Here is a 26,623-nt window from a genome sequence, read left to right on the forward strand (position 1 = left end):
TAAAATTTATGTGTTAAATTTCTTGATTTTTTTTATTTAAATAAAAAATCAAGAAGGTCAATTTCTTAATTTTGAGACTAAATATTTTGATTTCTTGATTTAAGCCTAAAAATTAAGTAGCTCAATTTTTTAATTTTCTTAATTTTTGAGCCAAATTAAATTTAAATTAATACTTTTGGACTAAATTAGATAAAAAATTAAAAATAAATTAAATTAAATCCCAATAAGTATAGATGTGAAATTAAGCTTTAATCCTTATTATAATGTATATAATATTTGTTAATAAGAAGAGCAAATGCTCAACATTGTGTAATAAAATATTATTACATATCCAGAAAAACTGGTATCCATGGACATAAAAAGCACCCATATTATACATTCACATATATATAATTTTTTTTTTTTAATATTGCATCATCTTTCTTGGTGGATCTTGAACAACCATATAGTGAAGAAACTGTAAATTAATGAATTCTAGATACACCAATCTCTATTTCTTTATTAATATTCATAAACTCTTGGATCTCACAGCATCAATATAATCTAAAACTGGCAATTGACATTTGAGACCATCAATTACAATACTAAATTCCTAATTTTTATATGTACATATCCCTCATATCTACATACTCCTCTTTCTAATATTCAAGATTATGAAAAAGAAAAGAAAAGAAAGCAAAGCGCAGATCAAGAAACTGCAACCCCATCTGTATTGGCATTCATTACGCAAAACCTGGTAGGCCTGGGGCGAAAATTCCTCCTTCTTTGAAGATCATGACTAGAAGGCTTGACAATCTGAAGCAGAAAGGCCTTCATTGAATTTGCTTTAGCAATCACAGCCAATTCCCACTTTTTTGATGAAACCCCGCTAACCGTTGATCTACTGGGAACCCTATGGAAATTCCTGTGCAGGCTACATCTGAATGATCCAGGATGCGTGGTGGGGGAGCATAGACATATCCTGCCTTGTGCTGCAGTGTGTTGCACATATGACTTTGAATCTGAAGGTGCACTTTTAGATGCCATACCATCAAAATTAATTACACCTATATGAGAAAGAGAGTGAGAGAGTGAGAGAGTGAGAGGAGAATCTGCTGTGATTCTCTTTCTTGTGATTTGTGAGGCAAACTAAAAGGGATGTTGGCTTTTGGGGTAGTTTTATGGCCATCTTTGTACCTTAATGACCTTTGCTTTGGCGCCCTATCACAACTTAGTCAGGTGGTGTATAAGGTAATATTGATAGCAAATTTGGGTAATGCTAGAAAGGATCATTTCTAGATGGGCAAGGAAAGTCTTTACATCGAGAATACCCTTACGTTTCTTGAGCTAATTGGAAAATACAAGTAAGGGCTGGTTTTTGAGAATTTCTTACCAATCAAAAGGGTAACTTTTTAGCTAAGATTTGTGTGGATTGATTAACTAATTATATATAAAAAAAATAGATAACTTATTATTTAATTATATCTTTTAATGAAATTAATTATTTAATATTTTTATTTTAAAAAATATATTAATAAATTATAACATTTTTATTTCATTTACTCTTTAACCTCTTCATTTAATTTAAATTAAGTATTATTTAATATATTTAAAAGAAAGAGAAATTATAATTATTATAAAAATTAAATAATTCAAGATATAAAAAATAGTGAGATTATGAATAAAATTTAAATGAATGCATAAATAACTAGATGAATTAAAGAGTAAATAAATTAAAAATAAATAAACTAATTAATATTTTTTTAAAATAAGAGAATTAAATAATTAATTTTATTAAAATAAAAAGCTTGAATAATAATTTTAAAAAAAATCTATCAATATTTATATTTTTCTTGAATAAACATGTTCATAGGATTATGAGTGGAATAGTCTCTCTGAAAATTATATTATTTAATTTGAAGTTTTTTTTTTTTCTAGATGTAAAAATAATAACTTTTCATCTCATTAGGAGTAGGAAAGCATTATAAAATTAGAAGAGTCCAAATAAAGATGAAGTTTGCATGAGTTGTATTCCCTTAACTATTGGATTTGATAAGCTTTAAACATAAATAATTATCACTAAATTACAAATTCATCCAAGACTTGAAAATTTTCAAATCACTTTTAATTACTTTTGGGTTACTTTCTCGATGAAACTTGTTGGTCTGGTGGTCCAGTGCTATTGATGACATTTCAAATGCATCTTTATCAGTGGAGATCATGCATTGCTATCTTGATGTAGATTATTATCTGGTGAAATCTCTTGATTTTAGTATTTCAGTAGGTTCTATGATTAATATTCAATTTTTTTTATTACAAAATAAATTCACATAAATTTTTGTAATCAAATAAGAAGGCATATAATTTAATTATTTATTTTTAATTTTTAATTTAAATATATATATATATATATTACTTATAAGTTAATTTAAAAATAAATAACTATTAAAAGTAATTTTTAAATAATTTAAGTGATCAATTAAAAAATACTTAAAAAGAATTTAATTTATCGTTGAATATTGTAATTATTAATATATATATATATATAAATTAAAAAAATTTAATTTATCAAAATAATCAAAATAGATATATAATTAAATATTGTAGTTATTAAAATGGAAATGATGTTAGATATTTTTAAAAATGATTAAAACAAACTATATATATATATATATAAAATTGAGTGTTGTTATGAAAATGAGGATAATGTTGATATTTTTAAAATTATTAAAATAATATATTTTTTTATTTGATTAAATAATAATTTTAAAATAAGTAATTAAGTCATATAAAGGGTAACTCACTTATAATTTCTGATATTTTAAATAATTTTTTTTAATATATAAGTCAAATTAAATATTAATTTATTTAAAATTTTTTACTTATAAATATGTTTGATTTACTATGTCATACCAAATACTCTCTAAATCTATCATTTTATCTAATAATTTTTATTTTTATTTTATTTTTATATAAGAAAATTAAAGAAGTAAGGACTCGAACTTAACATCTAGTATATGCCTTTAACCATTATATTAAGTAAGCTAAGTAAATTTTAGTAATAATGGATGAGATTAAATATTAGAGATAATTTTTTTTTTCTTAAATAAGTATAAAAATGATAATCTTATAATTAATAACTAAAAAAACTCAGTATTTGACATTTTTTTACTTTTTATTTCTTTTAAACATTTAGCAAAACCAATTAAATGTACTTTATAAAAATATTATAATTTTGTTAAGAAGTATGTATCGTCAATTTCTCTATATATATATTTTTTTAAATTAAAATAAAACATTGAGCAAAAACAATTAAGTTACGATCATTAAGTCTTATTGTCATCTAAATAGGAAACAAGATCATGAAAAGCAGAAAAGAGAAAAAAAAGGTGAAAAAATAATCAAAGTGCAGCATCCAAATTTATAATAAACAATGAGCAAAAACTAAGCAGCAAACAAAAACGGAATAAAATTTAGATATATAGAAGGCAAATTCAAAAATAATTTTGCTTGTTTCCAAGCCAGGTTGGCTCACAGGCTGTAGCAGAAATGGTTTTGACCCAAGCAGAAGTGCAAGTCTTTAGGCCGGCATGTGCATGTCAATTAGGTCCAGCACAGACCTCCCATTTGGCATCGCCATTTTTATTAGTCCTTATTTAGTAGATACGCATTGAGAGACGCGGTGAAGTCTAGAAGGGCAAGAACCACAAAACACGAATCCTTCAATACAAACATGACAAGGACAGATTACCCACCAACCCCAGGAGACAATTCTTATTCATAAGCCAATTTTATCACATGAATTGTTCACGGACTATCTATTGCTATTTGATTGAAGGTCAATTGGGAAGGAGAAGCCTGTGATTATAATACACGATATCCAAGTTTGTTTGCCATTTGAGTTCGTTGCATGTCTCTCCTCGCCAAAAAAAAAAAAGAGTTTGGAATAGTGCTTGTCTCACAAGAATTTGTTCATGGGTCGCATAATTGTCTTTTACAATGAATATGCCGACCATTTGTGGCTTGTAGATGATGATTTTTTAACCTTTCAATGGAGGATTTACAAGTGTGTTTTGGAGTGGAGGGGGTTGATCAGAAATTTCATTTGATGTTGATTGACAGAAAGACAATATATATATTTTAATCTGTTAGTCTTATGCAAAAGGCTAATATTGTAAAATCATTTCATTTTTATTTTTCTTTGTTTTTGGTGATTTGGTCGAACTGAATTCTCTGGTGGGGACAACTGATGGGGTGATTGAGAATGATAGAATGAACAGAGGGTCAATAGTTCTTTGATTTCTCCTATTGCTTTAACCACAAATTATTGTGTATTATTGTTGCTCCAATATAATATTGTTTTTCCTTCGAATTTTCATCTATCAATTGAGGGTTTTTTTTTTTAAAGATTTTATTTGCAGGATTTATTCTCCAATATAATGGAATAATTAAACAAAAATATAAAATTCTATTTTTTATTAAAAAAAAAAGGCCAAGGGGTAGATTGATCTAAATTTAAGTGTGAAGTGTCATTTAAAATCTGAGATTCTGTGCACTAAAGGCCCAGCTCAAATCGAGTGTTAAAGCACTCCTTTTGGGCTTGAGTTGTGCATACATCACGTTGTCTACCAGCCGCGGCCTTGATTACAGTTCAAAGCAAAAGATGATCTTCCAAGCTGCAAAAGCCCCAATGCCATATTGCCACTTTCAGTACGCACAGATTAGCCAAATTTACACTTGATGCTTTCAAAGGACGCCTAGCCAGGGGTGACCGAAGGATGAACCGGAATGGAACAGGTAGTTCCGGTTTAGGGGATCAAAATTAAAACTACAGGGTTTTCAATTTTAATTGTAATTTGACCAAATTTAATAGTTAGGAACCTAACTTTTGATGGGTCTATAGGCATTTCATGATGCAAGACGATGAAATGTTAGAAACATGTCAGTCTAATACATTTCGATGAAGAGAGCTATACCGAGTATTAGTAAATAGCCAAGCCTATGGGGGACTTGTAACGTACAAAGTCCAAAAATATTGCCATATATGCTACCAAAGGTATACACAGAATAAAGCAACCCAATAACTAAATTAGCACATCTCTATGGGGCCTTGTCTCGGCCTTCCAAGCCTCTAGAAATGAGCTGCTGCTTGGTATATACGCGATGCCTTCGCTCTCTTGCATAGATTACCCAGAAGATCAATGACAGCATTACAGCAGCAGATGCCATCACTAGCCCAACATAGATCCATTCTGCATATCGCCTCAAATTCGGACAATATGAGTGGGTGATCACGGTAAGAGTTTGCCGAACGAAAGTGCAGTCTTCTAAGTTAACCAAGAAAGGGCCATAACGACGCAACCCATAGCTCAAGTTTACTGCAGATGCCATTTGGTTATACAAACTGGGAGTAATTCGTCCAGATGTCTTGCAAATACCAGATTGATCTTGACAGATATAATTCTTCCACGCCTATTTGAAACAGAAAAATAGAACTCAGAGTTGCCCGTTATGTATATAGCAAGCTAAGATTGATTTTCTGGGACTAAATATATGACAGGCTTTGATTCTGTTTATATTTCCATAGCTATTACCTCAGTAGCATTGTTTAAGTCCACTTCGCCAGCAGCACATTGCCGTTCTGTGATATCAGAATTAAATGGGTTGCAAAGAACAGGCATCAGTGGACCAGATTGGTTGTAATATAAAGGTCCTGCCTGAGGAGGGAAATTTCTATTGGAGACATTGTTGATTATGCCATCAACCACACTGACAAGTTGATAAGTAACTTCCTTGGTTCGTTGCAAGGTTGCCTGAGCAGTTGCATTGTCCACACAAGGAATTATATCATCCATTGCTGTTTTAGCAGTGGGGTTCAGGACCCACTCATCCATTGCAACACATGTATCTGCAACCACACTACCCGATGCAAACAAACAAATGCATTTAGGAATTAATATATTTGGCAAAGAGGTATCAAGTATATCTACTCATACTGCCACGTTCATCTGCACTTCTAAACAATTTCAAGTCTGACTTTGTTGTATTCAATATAATGCCAATGTGTGTGTATGTGTAGAGAGAGAGAGAGAGAGAGAGAGAGAGAGAGTTATATCATAGTAACAACAACAACTAAGCTTTATTCTGAAACTAGATACAGTAAAAATCCAATATTTACTTCATTCCCAATACTTCTCTTCATGAACCTAAAACATAATTGTTAAAATGACACAAAAAATGACTTCACTGACCTCAAGATCAAGATATTCAATCCAGTGTTGCAATAACAAAATTCCTAAAACTCATATGATATAAAAAAAAGGATGCTTTGTGCAAGAACAATACATTGTTATTGGACTTCATAAAATATGTCAACATACTGAACTTCATTTCAGAAATATGACAGAACTAAAACACGCATAAAATCCTATATGCCGTAGAACCCCACATTACAACTGAAATCTTTAACACACACAGCCACGTACAAAAGAAAAACATACTTATGGACAAGAAGAAACACTCCACACAAAATAAATGTGCCCGCGACAAGAATCCACCCAACAATCACCAGGCTGCAATCAGTAATGAAATGATTAATATCAAGCTATTTCAAATAACTAAAATACAAATCTTTCCAAGTTTAATAATTAAAAGAAAATGGCTCAAAGATAGCATAACTCACAAGTATACAAGACACTGCATTCCGACAATGGAGAATACTGCAACCAATGTCATCATTCCAATAACATGAGAACATATATCAAGTTGTAATAGATCAAATAATTAAAAATCTTCCACCTCTAGCTAACTGGACAAAATAGCAAACTTACAAAATCCAAGAAATGCCAAAGTAAGCATTACAGCAGCAAGGATAATAAGAGCCAGTCTCCTGTAATTAGTGCCAACAATATAAACACAATGGTTAAAATGAAAAAAATAAAAAATGCCACAAGTGTGCAAGTACCAGGAAAAGTTTTAAGAGCTTTTGCTTACATGCTATCTAAACCATCTTGTATATCCTTAGAATTTTTTTGCGTACGACTGGAAAGAGTACTGCTAGAGGAGTTGATCTTTGTTTCAATGTCACCAATGCTGTTTCGGACATTGCCTGGCAGAAGCACGTTGTCCACAGAAATACTCTTAGCTGCAGCGAGATAATCTGACACATTCCTGAGGTTTTCAGCAGTAACATTTGCCTGGTTCACAACATAATCCAGTGTATGTGTAGTAATGCTGTGAAACTTCTCTTGACCAGTATAGAGAACAACACACCCCACACTGAAATTACATAAAGCACAACATGATTGGTGTTACAAAACTGCTAATCAAAACAAACATGAGGGTAAACTGGCTAAGAGGAAATGAGATGATTACATTGCTGCAACTGTGAAGAAAATGAGGAAAATGAGAGAGAGGGCATAGCACATTCGAGAATAGCCATATGGTTCTCTTCTACAGCAGCAGTAACAGAGACAGATAAAGGCCAAGGACAGTCCAAAGAGCACAAACCAAATTCCAGCAATGATAAAGAAGGGAGCCGCAGTTAAACTAACAGACTGCATTGTTTAGATGACAATTAGTCAGTGAATTGATTGATTGAAAAAAAAAATCTATCAGAAAATTAAGAAAATTGTTTTGATAAACAGACAAGTCACGAAGTATGAGCAAATCTCCAAATAAATAACTCTTTTTTTTTTTGGTTTACAAACAATACAAAATAAAAAGGTAAAATAATCAATTTATTTCAAAAGAGAACCCAGATGAAAAATAACTTGCAACTTATTTCAACGACTCTGTAATTCAACATCAAAGCATTAGAAGCCAAAAACATTAAATATTATAATCCAAATAAAGATTGTTGCTCTGCAGAAGAACGAAAAAAAAATAGCAAAAGAGAACTCACAGCCCAGTAATGTTTATTGCTGATATTATAGCCGCCAGTATAAAGATTAAGGTTATCCAAAGGGTCTTTCCTTCGAGTTCTTTGTGCAGCCAATATCAAAGTGGAGTTCGAGTTCTCTTCTTCAAGATGCCTTCTTGTCTCCCATGGTACAAATATACCATTCACCCTCTCACTAACAGCCCCTGAAATCACAGAAAATCATCATGAATCATACAAGGCCATGAAAAACAGAAAAATTTAATAGTGCCAACCCAGAAAAAGATGGAAACTTTATTCCCGAGAAGAACAGAATTCATAAGCAAGAAAAAAAAAATCCTTTAAACCAAAAAGAAAGAAGTATTATTTACCAGGAATATTTAGAGTCTGAAGATGCAAAGTTAAAGTGGTTGGTGAAGAGGATGTGCGGAGAAGGAGAGAGAACACAAAACCCCCAAAAAGAAGCAGCAATGGTGAGCATGATCTGTTCCGCAACATGCTTCTCTCCGGTTCCTCTGTTCCTATGGCTTGCCTCTGGCTTGAGAGAGAGAGAGAGAGGGTGTAAAAATTACTAAAATACTGAACAGAGGCAGGGATCTTTTGGTGTGAGATCTTTACGGTTAAGAAAGAAAGAGAGATATGAGTGTAACGAGCTATTAAACATTAACTTATATACTTTGTCGGCAATTTTTCTCTTTACATTAAGACCCTCTTTGGCGTTTCTGCTGTCATCATCATATTCCATTTCCAAAGTCGCTTCTGTGCAGTTCAAGTTTCCACTGCCTTTGTTAGTCTCTTTGGGTTAAGGAGATAAAAGTGGGAGGCTTTGAGACTTCTGGGTTGTTAAAGGGTGAAATATTGAGGAATGGTGTTAATTTGGTAAATTGCTCTCTCTTTGGCAAATTCCATTTAGCTTTTCTTAAGAGATAATGCAGGGATAAATACCTAACCATTTTGCTAAATAATTATTTTCTTCCATAATTTACTTTGATTATAACTTAAAATTTAAATTAAATAATTCTTAAAACTATTCTAATATTATTAAATTAAAATTTATTGGTATTTCTTAATAATTTGTAAATTTATTCTCATTGGATGTAGAGATTATAAAAGCCGCAGCCTGAAAACAAATTACCCCTATCTTTGAATGCCCCTTGGATTGACGTAATGTGGTGTGGGAATAAATGGTAAGTAGTCATTTGGCCTCTTTATCATCCATTTCCAATATGACTTAGCCTACTTTACAGCATGCTCTCTTTCTAGTGAATATAATTTCATTTCCCCTAAAAAGAAAAAAAAAAAAAAAAAACCTGATTGACAAAATGATTCCATTTCCAATTGCCTAACGCCAATATCAAACTATATATAGTTCCTAATACAATGCTATTGCATTTATTTTATTTTTCTTTAATCATTAATGCCTTTCTTTTTTATATGTTATTTAATTTTTAATTTGAATGATAGGTGTGACAAAAAAATTATATCTACATAAGATTTTTTTTTTAAATCTTACTTGTGGAAAGTCGTATCTTGCAATTTTCATTTTTTTTTTTAATTTTAAAAAGGATTAATTAATTGATCAATATATTCAATGAAATGAAAAAGTATATAAACAATTCATTGAATGTCCAATTAAATATGAAATTATACAAATTATATGTATTTTCTGTGTTTTCTTTGTGTTTGAGCACTCAAAAAATTTAACGTAAGATATTTTTCTAATTAAATAAAAAATAAATTATTTTTTAAATTAAGAAATTATTTTTTATTTTTAAAATAAGAAATTATTTTTTATTTTTAAAATTATAATAATTTTATTAAAATATAAAAATATTTATACATATATAACATAAATATATATTAGTAATTTAATATTACAATTAAATAGTAAAAAATATTTTTACATATAAATTATTATTTATGAAATAAATAGTCTTAAACTATATTTAATGAATAAATTATACAAATTTATGTATATCATCGATTATAAAGAGTGGGTCTAATATTTTATACTCAAAAATATAAATATAAAGGTGCTAACCCTCCCAAGAAAAGATTTTTTTTTTAATAAAAAAAATTATTTTAGGTAAATTTATTTATAATTATATTATTGGTTATTAAATAATACAAATTCTGAAACCATTTTTGCCTAATTTAAAAAAGAATAATAATTTTGGCAGTCGCAGTGTAGGTAACGCATACTTAAACAAAGGGGAATGGACAGTTGTAAGGAACATGATCGTCCCTATAACCAGACAAAGCATTCATACTCCACAATGATATGGCCGCGTCTCCCATTCTATGATTGTCTCTTTCCCTTCGAAAACCACTTTAACCATTTATTTTTCATTATTTTATTCTCTCTCTCTCTCTCTCTCTCTTTCTCAAACCACCAAAACACAACGTGTAAGTTTGTCTTTTTTTAATTATTATTATGTCTCTGCCACTTGTCGATCTCTGCTTCTTCTTTTAACAAACGTGTAAAGCCCCCTTCCCCAGTATCTGTTCTTTCCCTTTTTAATATTAGTTTTTTATTTTTTAATAATAACACGTAGGTAATTTTGATCTCCATAAAGTTCTTCAGTAAGCTCCTAATGAAGAAACCAAAGAATGCAAGCTGCCCGCATTATAATGGGTGCATGCTGACGACGAGGAGGCTGTCACACTCCTCTTTCAACTTCCGTATCCCCAACTTCTCAGCTAAAAGCAAGCCTGATAACAAAGTCCAGAGCTCAGCTGCCAGAACAGAACAATTACCCCAGTTCCCTGCAAATCCTCCAACCCAGCACTCAGCATGATCCCGCATAAGGCCTCCTCCACCATAAGCATTCCTTTGGTCTCCCCTAGTAGCCCCATCGCAACTCAACCTTATCTAATTCTATAGTTAGCTTCTCAACATATTATAAATAAAAGAATTTAAACTCGAGAGTGTATATTTAGAGTTTATTTGGATAGGTGGATTTCAACTCAAGTGACTTAGATTTTAATTTTAAAATATAAATTTTATATTTGATTTGGCTAAATTAAATAAATTTAAATTTAATCTTAATTTATATATAGATTTAAATCTCAAGAACGATAACATTTAAATAATAAATTAAATAACAAAATTATTGGGGTTAAACTGAATCTTTTTTAATTATATTAGGTTAATTAAGTGTGCAAATTGATATTAAATTTGGATTTTGGTGAGTAAGTGATTGTGATTGTGATTTGTGAGTGTTTTACAATTTTTTTTTTTCTTTTACTTTAAGATTTGCATGTAGACTTTTATCCAATTTTATTGGTAACGTGAACGCCAATGTGACTGCAACGTTTATTTGCTTATCTTTTTTCAACTCGTTGTTGACCTACCCAAGTTAGTTGGGTACTTAGACGAGCGTTTCAGATTTGTTTTCTTACATTTAAAACTAATAAATTTAAATATTTAATATATTTTTTTTAATTATCTTTAAGTCTCCTATTTCTAAAATGAAATAGACTCAACTTTGAATTTAAGTGAAAATGGGGATTCAAAAATAAATGACTATGGTTTGGTGGACTATTAAAACTTCTTTAAATTCAAGAGAAAAAAGGGCTAAAAGATTAAACTATTAAAGAAAAAAAAAATATAAGATTTCAAAATTTTCATACTACAATATTTGAAATCTATTGAGTATAAAATATCAATAATTAAAAATTTTAAAGAATTAACATTTAATTAAAAAAATAAGACTTAGTTTATATAATAATTTTATAATTTTCAAATATTATTCATTTGCCTAGTCTGATTTGATCAAATAGCTAAAAACATATTACTCACCTAACAAATTCAAGTTTTAAATCGTCACTCCTCCGATTCACCTGTTAAAAAAATATATTATCTATTTAAAATAAAATTTTAATATAACAAAATAATGATTTTAATAAAAAAAATTAATAATACATTTTCAAATTCAACTTTACGAATAACATATATTTTTATTTTTATTCAGTTATTTTTTGCAAAATAATATGGAAGTCAATTTTTTAAGCCTATCCTCTTTCCTTTAAAAATTTTTGAAATAATAATAATATGAGAAAAAAAAGTGGATTAAAATTTTCAATTGCTTAGCGAGGCTAAAAGTCCCAACCACCAGGGCAGTGGATTAAAGAGCTATTATTATTAGCTTTGTTCTGAAGCAAAATTTCACTTACTCCTCAAGTTTGATATGTTATTTATAGCAAGCAAAAGTAAAGCGGGTGGTTTTGGCAATCCTATTTCTTCTATTTTCGTGCATCTGTTATTATTATTATTATTATTATTATTATTATTATTTTTTATGTAATTGGCAGTTTATTCACAGTTAGCTAAGTTGGTTTATTGGGAATGGTCTCAGCCTTAGGCTTTGGTTTGACCCCAGGATTCTTAGAGAAGGGCCTCTTATTGATGTTGCTATAACGCCAGTTCAGCTTTCTCAAGTAACGATCCCTTTTGGTAGTTTTGCTATGTCGTCTGAACTAGGTTGCTTTTAATAACTGACTTCCCACATCCACTCTTTTGGAAATAGCAGCCATCCCTCCCCCAAATCTCTCTCAAGATTAGGATGAAGCTTTTTGGGGGAGTTTCTAAGACAGGTTCTTCCTCGATTAAGTCAAGCAATGACTCACTCGGAGTATTTTTATCTTATAATGGTGATTCTATGTGCAATAGCCTACATAAAATTACAAATTAATAAAAAATAAATATGTATACATAAGTGAGTCTTAAAAAACTATAACTATCAAGAAGATATTTTTTTCTTCAAAATTCAATAATTAAAATTATATATATGTGTGTGTCTGTCTTTTATTAGTTTGCCACTTCATATAATATACTTACATAAAATTACTGCTTTATAATATAATTTCTCAATTATCTGGTACTTCGAGGCATGATCCCCACATAAAGTGTGGAAATTAATCTAGAAGATTCTGCAGAAAATTCGAGCTTTTATATGGCATGTTGCCCACGATTGTTCATTAACCAATGTGGACCATGTAAGGCATACGCCAAATTCTAGTCAATCAAGTACCTGTGAGCTTTCATGAATATTCATGTGCTCTCACGGAAAAATCTTCCTATTTTTTATTCATCATAAATTCAAAACACAATATATATATATATATAGTGTATCTATATATATATAAAACAGGTGGACCCATATGTTTGTCTTTGATATAAGTTTAACCCTTATTCTCAATGTGTGATGTATACTGGTTCTACTAGTCTCTTGGCCTCGGTTCGTGTCTACTAATGTGAATGCCTCCTCGTCTTGTGTCCTGGATAATCTGAAGCATAATTTTCATGGAGATAGCAATGTTAGCTGACCTATTATCTCGGCCATTGCTTGCTACGCTAATCGACATAATCACTCAAGCCAAGGGGTTTGATTCAGTGCATGATAAGTTTGCGGAACGTGGGTATAGGACTGCAATAATCTAGAGTTGACAAGTGGATTGGATGGAGTTAAATTAAATTCAGATGGAGCTTTTAAAAGGTATAATGATACTACTTATGGAGGTGGCCTTTTACAGGATTCCTCAAGTAAATGGTGTGATGGTTTCTCATTAATATCGACAAATGTTTGATCATCAATAGCTAAGCATGGGCAATTTGTCAAGGTCTTTAGCTTGCTTATGACAAAAGTCACCCGTGTGTAGAGCTTGAATGTGAGAGCTCAATTGCTGTAGCGTTAATCAGGAAGAAAAAAATTTCTAATTAGTCTTCATTCCCTCATTGGACACATTCATAATCTCCTTACCTTTGAAAACTAATTTCTTTTACGACCTCCTTTACATTTTTTTTTCTTTGGATTTTGTATGACATTTGAGATACTTTATTATTGTTCATGTTCATGATGAATTTAAAATTACTGCTACACCAAACAAAGATACAATCCCACCACATGCTGGTTAATTAAGCAAAACAACATGTCAATATTATGAGCAAAAACACATGCCAATGTAGGCCAATTATATATTCCATTTGGCAACGTTATACATTGGTGGGCGGCTTAGCTAATCATGGCGTCACCATCCATCATAAAGATCGTGTCTTCTCCTTTACGAGTTCATGTTTGCACGGTTCTTGAGGAATTGAACCGAACCGAATTGAGAAACCGTACCGAACTAACAGGAACAGTATCGAACTGAATTTATTTTGATACTTTAGTTCGGTTTTGGTTCTTCACAAAAAATCGAACTAAAAATGTACTGAAACTGAACTAGAATCGTATTGAATCGAAATCAAACCGAGAACCGAATTTATATATATGTTTTCTATGTCTTTTTTAGATGTATTATATATTTTCAATATAATTATGTATACTTATGTATGTATATATTATTATGACTTAAATACAACCTAACATTATATTTCATTTTTCTATATTTTATTAATAATTTTAGTTATAAATATATTAAATTACCTTATCATTCTTAATTATAAATATACTATTATCTTATATTAATATTAATATATATATATATATTTTTTTTTCTTAATTATATTTGTATCATATATTTAAATACTACATGATTAATAAATAGTTAAAATGTATATTATATGATATACTTATATTATTATATTATATAATATATTTAATCTCAAATTATATATGCACCTTATAGTTAAAGATTATATAATTTAGGCATAGCTAAAAGATATATTATATGATATATTATGTATTAATAACTCAATTCAAAACTTAAATGTCAATTCAAGTATGACTTTTTAAGAAAATAATTACATAAAATTATTTTAAGAACCGAGAACCGAACCAAACTGGAACTGAAAAACTGAGAATCATACCGAATCGAAATTGAAATAATGAAGAATCGAATCGAAACAATACCAAAATTTCTGTTCGAATTCAACTTCTAGGCAAACTCCAAACCGAATCGGAACCGAACACTTCTAGTAAAAGGAATACATTCAAACTATTAATTAATGGTTATTCCTGCTTAAAGTTGGTAATCAATTTATGCCAATGGAATCAGTATTTAACCCAGTGATGCCATTTGCCAACCTTCCTTTTTTTTTTTTAATTAATATTTTTTTATAATATAAAAAAAATTATAAATTCAAATTTCTTGAGGAGGTGGTTTTTGGGGAAGAAAAGCAAAGCTAGCTAAAGAATTATTTCTAATAATATTTTAAATCTATTTATTATTCCTTATGAAAAGATAATTTTATGTGCCTATGCATGGTAGAGGGCCATCTGTATTGATTGCATGAAAAGTCATAAGGCCTGTGTATTTATAAATTTACATTCCAATCATGGTCCAATAATTTAATTCTCTGAATTTATTGCATATTTCTTATCATGAATTTATTTATTTATTTCAAATTTCATAGGATATACCTGCCAAGATCATACTTTAGGGAAAGATTATTATATATAAACTCAGTTTGCCAGCAAAATCCAGCAGTGGCTAATTGATTCTGATTAAATTTGAACCAATTACAAAATTATGGAATAATTTGTATAATTGGTATTAAATTTAGCATATGATACACTTTAAAAGAGAAAATGAAGCAAAAGCAAAAGCCAAAAGGGAAAAATTATGATGCCCATTAAAAGAAAAGCTGCAAAGATTGGTGCCCACTGATTGCTGAAATATTAGATGCTGCCTTTCTGGTTGATGTGATTTAGTTAAGTGCCCCCATTTTTTTTTTTAATAATTCATTTATTTTAATTTTTTATTTATTTTTTATATAATCAGATTCTATTAAAATTCCAACTCATAACATCTCTGTTTTAAAAACAATTCTGATATTACTAAATTAAAGTTGATTGGTATTATTTATTTATTTTTAAGATGAGATAGACAATTAGCCACTTGCCTTGCCAATAATTTAGAAAACAAAATAATTGTTTTTTTTACTAAGATTTGCAATTATCATTGAAAAAGATTTAGATAATGGTAGTTGTTTTCATGGAAAATCCAAATTTCTTAAGTCAAGTAACCAATCATTCAAGCAACAAATAACTTTCAAATTTCATTCTAAAAAATAATTAATACTTTTGACGTTTATTTTTTTCAATAGCTAAATTATGCTAATGCCATAATTGATGCTGGCATATTCGATCAGCGCATAAAGTAGGCTCTTAGTGCTTCACATGTTATAGATAAATCTTAAACTAAAAGCTCAATAACATGTACAAGTTGTTGTCAATCCAAAGCCAACCACTTCCTACCCAAAATTACATTAAAAAAAAATAAAATCCCATCATTCATTTTTTCTTAACATTCCAATCGTATTTTTAATTTTATGGTAATAGGCTTGCAGCCAGAATCAGAATGTAAGCTTGCATAGGGGCTCATCCTAATCATGTTCAATTGGGGCACTTAATCAAGGCGGATTTATCAGGCCTCTTATTAAGGACCTCATTTTGGGCCATGCCATGCCATTTTAATAGAATTTTCAAATATTTCCACATTTAAAAATTTATTAGTTGGCTAGCTTGATTTGTTTCAACGCCGAAAGCATATTATTTACTTGATAGATTCAAGATCAAGTTTTCATTCTCTCAAATTCCTATTACGCATGTGTCTTTTAAGTATACTTAATTATAATTTCTATCTAATAGGTAAATACTGGATAATATTTAAGAACATCTCAAATAAAATTAAAAGTAAATTATTCATAATTTTATTTCATCCAATAAATTCATTAAATACTTTTTCAATAGACTTTGTGTGAACAATATTTCCTTATAACTGGACTCAATTGGATTGGATAAATTTGTACATTATACACATTGTTTGGAGATCATGAATTTACGCCGTGTTTGGTATGCAAGAAAATGGAGGAGAACTGGAGAAATCATGAGATGTAGTTCAATTTAGAGCCCAACCCCAACCTACTTTCTATTCTGAGCCTGTTAACAATCAAACTGTTATCAGTTATGACCCAATCTACAGAATTAGCCCAAACAGACTCCATCTATGGTGGGTTGAGGTCCAAGTTGAATTTATATTACCAAAATTATTTCGCTTAATAATAATTTTAAAACTTTAAAATTTTAAATAGAATTAATTGTACTAAAAAAAAATTTAAAACTAGACGTTAGGTTGGGTATTGCACAGATTTGAAAAATCTTGATAGTAAGTTTATTTTTAAAATTATATTAATAATTATACGAGTTTGAAATAATAATAATTTTTATTATTTATTTTTTTTATGATTATTAATAATTTAAATAGATTCATAAAGAAAAATTAGAAGCAATGTATAAATTATTTTCATCAAAAATGAACACAACATTGAAGAGAAAAGAGAAAATTACAATCGAGTATTCACTAAAAAAGCTATTCTAAATGAAATTAAATTATTTATAAATTAAATTATAATTATTATTATTTTTAATTTTTTTAATAATTTTTGAAACATAATTTCTTAAATAATTTTAAAATTTTTTAAAAGAAATAAGATAATTAGGCTATTAGATAAAATGTTATATAAGTGAAGATATGATATTTTATTTGAAATTTAACTAAAATTAGTATATATATATTTAAATAACTTGGTGAAGAATTAATGAAGGGTAAATTTGACTAGAAATAGGTTGATAATACTAAATTATTTAAATAGATTCCATCCTAATCACTGGCTAGTCAGATGTGGGGTGGACCATCTTCCTGCCTCTTTTTTAAGCAACTTGGAACTTGCTAACATCATGTTTAACTTTTTTATTATTAATTTTCTAATATTAAAAAGGATAAATTATCATTATTAAAATTGAAACCTCAATAAGGGTTTATTTTCAGTTCATGCCATCTCCCTTAACTTCTACAATTTAAGTTTTCAACAATATAAAAGTTTAAATAAAATTCTGTTCATTTTTTTTTTTACATATATTTCAATAAACTCTGTCAAATCTTGCAATATTTAATGTTTAGATAAAATATTCATCAAATAAAATAAATTTATGTACAATATATAAATTATATTTAAATTATAAGATTTGATAAAAGAAATTAGAAGTTAAGAGTTCTTGGATTCAAAATTTTTAAATTGTTCAACTTTTAAACTAGAACATTTTAATAATAGGACCTTAGGGCTTATTTTGTAGAAAAGAAAATTAGGGGAAGAAAAGTGAGTAAAATGTAAGCAAATTTAAATATATATAAAAAGAATGATTATTATTTTCCTTGTAAATCTATTTTATAGAAAAATAGAAAAGTAAGTGATTTATATATTTTTCATGTTTGATTAAAAAAAAATTATTACATTTTTACTATTACGTTATATTAAATAAATAAAATTATATTAAAAAATGATTGTTTTGAATAATATGACATAATTTTATATAGATATATATATTTTTTTTGTCTAAGGTATAATTTTATAGTTGAATATTATGATAGATTAATTATAATATAAATTTATAGTTGAAATTTTTTTATTGTAGCTATTTATAATATAATGTTGCTTATAATAAAAATATAACAGTTGAATGAGAATTTATTCTCACATCAAATCCATATTTTGCCATATATATTTGAATAAATATTTTAATTATACATATTTTTAACTTGACAAAAAAATATAAATAGAAAATATAAAAATAAACATGATTTTCACTATTTTCTACTTATTTTGGACGGAAAATAAAATAATTCAAAATACTTTTTAAGCATTAAATTCTCACAAATTTATTCTGTTTCCCTTCTACTTCTTACAAAAGAGGGAGTTGGACTTCTATTCTTTTGTTTCCCTTTTCCTTTCAATAAAACAAAGAAAATATTTTTTTTTTCTATTTTTTCCCTTTTTTTCCTCATTATAAAACAAACCCTTAATGAAAATTAATTTCATTTCTACGAAGTTTTAAATATTAAATTATTATTTTAACCATATTATTGTAATTACCAATAAATAAAATTCAAACTAGAATGCTTATTTTTAAATATAACTTTAATAACTAGCTAGAAGAAGCTACATAACATTACTATATAATTTACTACTGATTTTAGCCTATAAAAAATTGCAGAAGAAAAAATTATTACTTGCATTATTTTTTTTTTAGAGGCAACTCAAATTAAATTGTTAATTAATTTTGTAGTTCTTTTTATTTATGAGGATTTGACTGGTCAAAAATGGTAATTAAATCTCAAAACACAGGACAAACTTTCACTCTTCGAGGAGCAACAGTGCTGTCTTTATAATAGTCAAAGGAGAAGTCCCTCCCCCATCATCACTGTTAACAAAGTGCATATGCAAATAAAAGTATTTGTAATCACAATTTTTATAAGTTATAACAAATTTAAAAATTTAATTCATATAATTAATAAATAGATTATACATTATATAAATTAATTTTGAATTATAATTTCACTAAGAGCCATCTTAACCCTAGTAAAAGCAAATGTTGTACATACCTATGCAAACTAATTTCAATTAACAAATAAATAAACGTACGATATGTTTAGTATGGAACAATTTAGACCTCGATTTCATGGCTTGAATAATTAATATAATCATATAGAAAAATGAAAAATCCTTGAAAAATTGTACAAAACCATAACTTGGAATTGGGAATCACGTGATGCCATTAAGACAAAACCCCCCGACCAAGTGATTAATTAACTTAAATTGAAAAGAGATAGATATAGAGAACATTTGAAGGGATTGATTCAGTCAAAATATCAAATTAAACTAAAAATTGTAGTAGTAATTAAATTTTTTTTTTTTGTTAATACTTTGCTAATTAATTAATTAACACAGAGGAGATCTATGAGGGATTCCTTTTCTTCTACTCATGCTGGTAGTCATGTCCTCATCAGAAACCTTATTAGCTGATCTTCCACATACATATAATCCACTCCTCTTCTTCCGTACAATCTCTTGTGTGCATACCATGCTCATGTTCTCCGACCCCGATGAGCCGGACGACCAGCTCATTGGCTCGTCAGAGTCCACGATTGTTGAATGAGGTGTCTCATTCGTCATCTCATCGTCTCCCATGTCTTGAGGGATCAAGAAGTCAGGACTAAGTGTTAAAGAGTTGCATATCCTTAGGTATGGAGACAAGTCCTTGTAGTGTTTCAGCACGAAATCCACCTATAATGATTAACCACACAAGCACAAATTAAAATTCTCATCATGATTATTAGATACCCTCTTCAAAATTATAGATTATTAATTATGTTTCAATTGCAATTTCTTGGATTCATTATAGGGTTGGATTGCATCTGTTGTCCGAGAAAACCCTAGTGGCAATTTAGAATTAAAACAAATGGACTAATTATATAAAATTGAGTGCCATACATACCTTGCACCCAAGAGAGCAATGAATAAAGGGTTCTTGAAGACTTCTGTCACAGGAAGTGCAATAGTTTCCAGACCCCTTCAATTGCCTGTTCTGAGGTCTCTTTTTGATGAACACCACTTTAGCACTATTTATAGTATAGGCCTAAAACAAATTAATCAAAACCTAATTAAGTTAGCCAGCTACGAACTGAATTATGGAAGGATTAACCTAATTTAGCGCACAAACCTGCACATTCGAGCAGTCTATTAGCTTCTGGAGGTCTTCCAATCTTACAACATCATGGTAAACGTATCGGCGAACTTGAAGAAGCCTATGGAAGCGATGAGATGGAACACAGTGAGGGCAAATACTAATACAACAATCCAAGCAACAAACGTTCTTTTCGTTCTTCTTTGCAGTTTCATGATAAGAGCAACCCACGAAGAATTTCTGTGAGTAGAGAGCTTCTAACCATGCAGGCTTCTGAATTCCCTGCAAAATTATAAACAATTTTATCAAACACTTAGAATTTCTATCTAAATGATAAGATTGAATAAGAATTCTAATATATAGAGATTGATGATCATAGCAAGACAAAGAGAGAAAGAGAAACGCACCATGATCGCATAAACCAAAAGCAAGAAAGGTTCTCTAGAGCTGTTATCAATATAGTGGTGCTACAAGGAAGAAAAGAGGAAAGAGAGAGAGAGAGAGAGAGAGTAGGGTATGGAGATAAGAGTATTTATGGAGGTTCACAAGAGATGAAGGGTTATATAATTTTTCCTTGGAAGAATACACAACATTTTGTCAATAGGGGTTTGCTCTATGTGAAAGGGGGATAGAGAAATATTATTACTATTAATTAATTAAAGAAGGGAATTAAGATATGAGGAGAACGTGGGAGCTGTTTCTGTGTCTCCCATTCTCTTCGACCTCTTTAAACTAATGTTTCTAATCTCCTTGGCTTATGAGCTCTATTTCTAAACTAACTAAGCTCTCTTCTTGAACTAGCTGCATTTAACTTGCAATATTTTTTATGTTAATTTGAACCCTTTTCCTTCTTTCATTTCATCCCTATTAGTTTGTTATAATACATTGAAAAGATATTTTCAAATTTTAAATTCAGAATTTCTGACATTTTACATACATTAGTTCAATAACTTAACTTTTATCACAGTACAGCAACTAACAAGACACCACTCACCCACTTAATCAATTTGGACAAGATGAACGTACACTGCCACTTGCTCAATTTCTAATTTCCATAGGTTTGTTCAAGAATGTATAGTTGTTATTAGCATGAGTTGTTGGTAGTGATCAGTTATATTTGTTTGATATGTGCTTATCCTGTTGAAACATTTGATTTGAGCAATATTGGACAACTCTTGATATTTCAGCTAGCTACATAGCTTGAGAGATCATTGATTTGAAACTCGGCTCCAAGGCTGCTTTTTTCACTTGTATATCAACTTGATTAATTAGTCCGTGATGTTAGCTGAAAAAACAAAAATTAAAAGTGGGATTTTACTATAATTAAATTGCAACTTTTCTTTAGAACTTAATTCTTTGCCTTTAAAGATTTGCTTTTTTGCATATATTTTTCATTAGTCTTAAAATGGCATAATTTCTTTGACTTCAAAATTCAAAGCTATTAACTAAAGTAAGAAAAATAAATTATAAGACAAAGTAGGTTAAAAATATTTCATATTTATTATTTTATGAAATAAAATTAAAAATATAATTTTAGTAATATTGTATTGATTAATAATATAAATTATATACTATATGTTTTTATCAGTTCACATATCCAATTTCATTTTTGTTCGTTTTCTCTTGTATTTAAGTTTAATTTAGTTATTATTTTAAAGGAAAATTCAGTTAGACCGAATGCTCAACATACATACAATATATTTAACTTCATGATAAGTTCAAAACAAGCTTATTATTTTCTGTTACGAGTTAACTTAATTATATAGTAAGTTAATTTGTTCCACTTTATTGATTTTTTTTTAGGTAGGGACACTTTATTGATTATAAGATTCAAATTATATAATTAAGTTTCTTTATTTATGAGATGAATTTAATATAACGAATTTTTTTTAATTGATTAAGAATATACACACATAGGATAGGAAAGGAATACACTTTTTGATAAAATTATGACAATTTTATCAAAACATATTAAGTCTCATATTATATACAAATACTGTCTATAACTAATGTGAGATTTTGAAGGGATAGTCTAGCCACCTAAAAACAGATAGATACCAATTGAAAAACAGGATACCACTTATAATAATATATAGAAAAAAAATAATTTAAAATTCCTACTTGAATTATATTTGACTTGTTCACATTCGTAAATCCAGGCTTTATTTGAGTTAAAGTTGATATATTTGATCCATATTTAATGTAACTAATTTAATTAACGACAGTATATTGATTAACAAGGAATATAATTTTAGATAAGATTTTATGATCAATTTTATAAATCAAATAATCAAAAGTCAAATAATTAACATATATATATATATATATAAAGTAATTAAAACCAAAATGATGGTAATCACAAATGAATCTAATCTTAATTAGGTCGGATGTTAAGTTTATTTTCTCAAGTTTATGAAGGTAACATGTGAAGATAATTTTGCTTAATTTTCGTTTTAATATCACATAATTCAGACACTTTGTCTCATTTTTTTTTATTTAAATAAAAAGTTTTAATATAATAAGAGATATCATAATTACACTTTTAACTTTTTAAATCATGAAACAAGACCTATATGCATGTGATATGCTAGATATGACCTTCAAGATATTTATTTGGTAATTTCAAATTTTACAGTCACATTAATTTTACTGTTACAAAATTAACAAACAACAATATGAATAATAATTATTAATAATATATGACAATAATTATTATTTATTGTTATTAACATTTAATTATTTTTGTCAATAACATTTTTTTTAGTAACCATAATTTAATTTTATTGTAGGATACTTAAGCCATATTATTTTTGGTAGTAATATTTAACAATTAATATATTACTGTTAAAAGTATAAAATTTACTGTCACAAGTTTATAACAATAATATAAAATTTGTTGCATGTTAATATTAAAAAATTGTAACAGTAAGTATTTGACAATAAATTAAATAATGATTGCTGCAAAAAAAAGTTATTGACAATAATAACTATTATAACTAAAAATTTATTAATGGTAATAACAATAAATAATAATTGCACTATCATATATTTTTTATGTACCATTAGTAGTAATGGTTAATGTTAATGCTATATATTAATTTTATAATATCAAAATTAATGTCATTTTAAAATTTTTTATTACTAATTCTAGCATTTGTTTTAGTGTCATATTGTGATTTTTTTGGGGTCAAAATTCTTTTAAAAAATGAATTATTAAAGTTTGAATATATAATTCTTTTCATATTATACTATTTCAGTAAGTATATATTTTTTTTAGAAAATTAAAATAATATTAGGTAGCTATCACATCAAGCCAGAGTAAACAGTCAGAATACAAATTCATAATTCTGTAGAATTTGGTAAAAACCAATTGGTGATAAAAGATAAGAACAGACAAGTACGAGGAAAACCGGAATTTATGGAATCAAACAAGGCAACATGCAATAATCAACCACTCCACTAACAATAATTTTGTTTTTGTGATTCTAATATGCAAGAAAATAATGCACATATGAGAATGAGACAGACAAACACAACTCATTAAGCACTAACAATTACCCATAACCCAGCCTCATTAATTAGCCCTTTTACCAAAATTTGAGGGATCTTTGCTGCCTTTATGCCATAGTCAAGGCCTAATAATAAATCTTTCTTTTATTTATTCTTCCCTTTATGCCCTTCTCTAGGCCTAGCATACCATTCAGTTCTTGAACTCCCATACTTTCGGTCATCAATCATATATATCATGCCACAATAGAAGACAATGGGATGGCTCTCCTTTTGGTGAAACATATTTACCAAAAAGGGGAAGAAGGGTTTGATTTTGATTGAACGAAAATAAAAGAAAATTCAACTCCCTTAATTAAGACCTAAGATGCCTAGCAGGCAGCTTTGGATTGCCATAATATAATCTCTATTGATGCCTAGCAGGGAGCTTTGGATTGCCATAATATAATCTCTATTCATTAATGATATTTTTTTAGTAGAAAATTGAGAAGTGGAGACTCAAATTTAAATCTATCAAGTAATATATGTTTAACATTGAACCAAATGAAACTAATTAATTCACCATAAATTAATTCATCAAGTTGATGTTTTATACTAATACCTGTAGAGTATAGTCCTTTTCTCTTTTTGCTGTGATCAAGAAAAATTTCTTTGGTAATTTCCCATGCAAGTGCTCAGTGAAATCAGCTACCAAATGAAATTTTAAAACAGTTCTCTAGGTAATAGGTCTTGTCTTGCTTATTTTAGCACCTATAGGTATCCAACAATTGAGGCAGTAAAAATAGTCAGAACCCTAACTCACCTAAGTAAAACTTTTCCTTTTACTGTTTGCAATCCAATGCTATTTGTTTTCTTCTTTTAATTAGTCCAATTTTCCATCCTATATTTCATCTTGTATTGCAATCATTAACTAATTAAATAGCGTAGTGATCCAATAATATATAATGCGAATAATTTTAGATTTCTATTCTTCTCCTAAATTATAGTCTAATAGTAACATTTTTTTTGCACTTCATAATTTTTTAAAATTAATAGAACCGTTAAATTTCATTTTTTTAAAAAACTTGAGTTAAAGTGTAAATCTCACATAATTATAAAAAATTATGTATATATATTGAGTGTATTTAATAATCTCTCATCTTTAATTTCAAGTGAAATATTTATTTTTTTCTTAGAAAAAAGGGCATATGGGTAAATTGATCATATAGTTAACAGGCATGATTACACTTTTTATATCCACACTTATTTAAAAAAAATTATTACCACCCTATACCAAGGTTAAAGTTTAGAATACTTTCATTTATATAATTAATTGAATATAAATATACTATCATATTAAGATCTTAGTAATAAGATTCGAGCCTGAAGCTTTTCAAACTGAATGATTTTTTTTTAATTATCTGCGTCAAGAATAAGATTAATTTAACCTTATGCATGAGGGAGAAAAAAGTAATTTTCTTCTTTCTCAAAACATCACGGCTGATGACACATTTGCCGAAATTTCTTAAACATCCCAAAATGCCCTTGCATTCATTGATCAATTCCTTCTGGCCCCAACGTAGCACATTGGTAAAATCTTGAATACTTATTTTGGAGATGCCAAATTTGAGTTATTTTATATTTTGCTTGAGACAATACAATATTTTTTATTTTTCATCAAAATATTAAATTAATTATATATTCGCGCATTTCATGAGCTGTAATTTTAATATTGTTAATAAGTTTATAATAAATAATTTTAATATTAAAATTAAATTCGTAGAGTTTGATTGAAACTTAAAATAATGAGATAAGTATTAACTAATTTTTAGCAAAATGTTAATATTTTAAAATTTGATAATGGATTTATTTTTTTTAGTAAGAGATCGGAGAGTTGGAACTCAAATATGAGCATACCAATAATAATATGATTACAATCTTAGATTAAGTCAAGCTAGACTTTTTGTCTTTCTTGATTGATTAATGATATGACACAGCAAAATATTTAATAATTAAAAAGGTTTTTAAGAAAAGTTACTTGTCAAAGAAAGCCACGATATATTCTTGATAAACTTTATATTTAAGCTCTTACATATATTTGAAATGGAATTCAATGGAAAATTTTGGAGCCTGAAATATTTTAATATTATTCTATTGTAATAATATGCACTTTGTTAATTAGATTAGACAAAAAAAGAGGTTAAAAAAAGCTAATATTCCATGTCATTATAGAAACAATAGCTCTTCAATAGTATGGCACCAAGAAACCTGCCCAAGAAGGAAACCCAAAATGCGACCACCTTTTTTCTTAAATTTTTTTTTTAAATTTTTTTACAAAAAATTGGTTAATGAACAAATGAAAGAAATGTGAACCAATAGGTCAACAATGGAATTGTCTGTAAAATTGTAAAGCTTCAAACTCAAATCTCAATCAAAATTAATTATAAAAAAAAATTATGAAAAGAGTTTTTAATTTTTTAAGAAATTCTAATTTTTTTTTCATAAAAAAATATAAAAAAATTAATACATTCATCTATTAATAATAAAAATAATTTTCATTAAAAAAATTCACATATTTCATAATTAAAAAATTATTATAAAATATATTTAAAAACTTAATTTATTTTTTATTTTTAATATGTATTATTATTTACTTTCTAATAATTTATTTATTTATTTATTTTAAGCACTATAAGTAAATATTTTTAAATAATTATTTAATTTTAATTATAAAAAGTTATAATATAACTTTAGTTAAAGAAAAGTCATTATTTTCCGCTGGTTAAGAAACAGAATTTTAATTATAAAAATA

At 28.1% G+C, this 26,623-nt stretch overlaps 3 protein-coding genes across 3 annotated transcripts; all 3 read right to left on the minus strand.

Moving 5' to 3' along the window:
* Positions 1-479: 479 nt before the first annotated feature.
* Positions 480-1,206, minus strand: LOC110669117 (uncharacterized). The gene has a single exon (XM_021830615.2). The coding sequence runs from the start codon at positions 1,024-1,026 to the stop codon at positions 688-690; it is 339 nt and encodes a 112-aa protein (XP_021686307.2). The 5' UTR covers positions 1,027-1,206; the 3' UTR covers positions 480-687.
* Positions 1,207-4,934: 3,728 nt separating this feature from the next.
* LOC110669116 (uncharacterized) lies at positions 4,935-8,518 on the minus strand. The gene is made up of 9 exons (XM_021830614.2): positions 8,230-8,518; positions 7,883-8,064; positions 7,354-7,535; positions 6,973-7,257; positions 6,810-6,868; positions 6,662-6,698; positions 6,480-6,551; positions 5,574-5,898; positions 4,935-5,451 (listed from the first exon to the last, which is right to left on the minus strand). The coding sequence occupies exons 1-9, from the start codon at positions 8,354-8,356 to the stop codon at positions 5,080-5,082; spliced, it is 1,641 nt and encodes a 546-aa protein (XP_021686306.2). The 5' UTR covers positions 8,357-8,518; the 3' UTR covers positions 4,935-5,079.
* Positions 8,519-19,347: 10,829 nt separating this feature from the next.
* Positions 19,348-20,898, minus strand: LOC110669119 (protein RGF1 INDUCIBLE TRANSCRIPTION FACTOR 1). The gene is made up of 4 exons (XM_021830619.2): positions 20,733-20,898; positions 20,362-20,607; positions 20,137-20,277; positions 19,348-19,925 (listed from the first exon to the last, which is right to left on the minus strand). The coding sequence occupies exons 1-4, from the start codon at positions 20,733-20,735 to the stop codon at positions 19,581-19,583; spliced, it is 735 nt and encodes a 244-aa protein (XP_021686311.2). The 5' UTR covers positions 20,736-20,898; the 3' UTR covers positions 19,348-19,580.
* Positions 20,899-26,623: the final 5,725 nt, after the last annotated feature.

This window comes from Hevea brasiliensis, chromosome 17 (genome assembly GCF_030052815.1).
Source record: "Hevea brasiliensis isolate MT/VB/25A 57/8 chromosome 17, ASM3005281v1, whole genome shotgun sequence".
NCBI classification, from domain to species: domain Eukaryota; kingdom Viridiplantae; phylum Streptophyta; class Magnoliopsida; order Malpighiales; family Euphorbiaceae; genus Hevea; species Hevea brasiliensis.

Excerpts from the sequence above, each read along its gene's own strand:
- LOC110669119 (XM_021830619.2), bottom strand. Across the intron at positions 20,278-20,361 it reads TAGACTGCTCGAATGTGCAG|GCCTATACTATAAATAGTGC; the intron begins GTTTGTGCGCTA and ends AATTTGTTTTAG. Across the intron at positions 19,926-20,136 it reads ATTGCTCTCTTGGGTGCAAG|GTGGATTTCGTGCTGAAACA; the intron begins GTATGTATGGCA and ends TAATCATTATAG.
- LOC110669116 (XM_021830614.2), bottom strand. The coding sequence starts at position 8,356 with ATGTTGCGGAACAGATCATGCTCACCATTGCTGCTTCTTTTTGGGGGT. Across the intron at positions 6,699-6,809 it reads TTTGGCATTTCTTGGATTTT|TATTCTCCATTGTCGGAATG; the intron begins GTAAGTTTGCTA and ends CATTGGTTGCAG. Across the intron at positions 5,452-5,573 it reads ACTTAAACAATGCTACTGAG|GCGTGGAAGAATTATATCTG; the intron begins GTAATAGCTATG and ends TGTTTCAAATAG.
- LOC110669117 (XM_021830615.2), bottom strand. The coding sequence starts at position 1,026 with ATGGCATCTAAAAGTGCACCTTCAGATTCAAAGTCATATGTGCAACAC.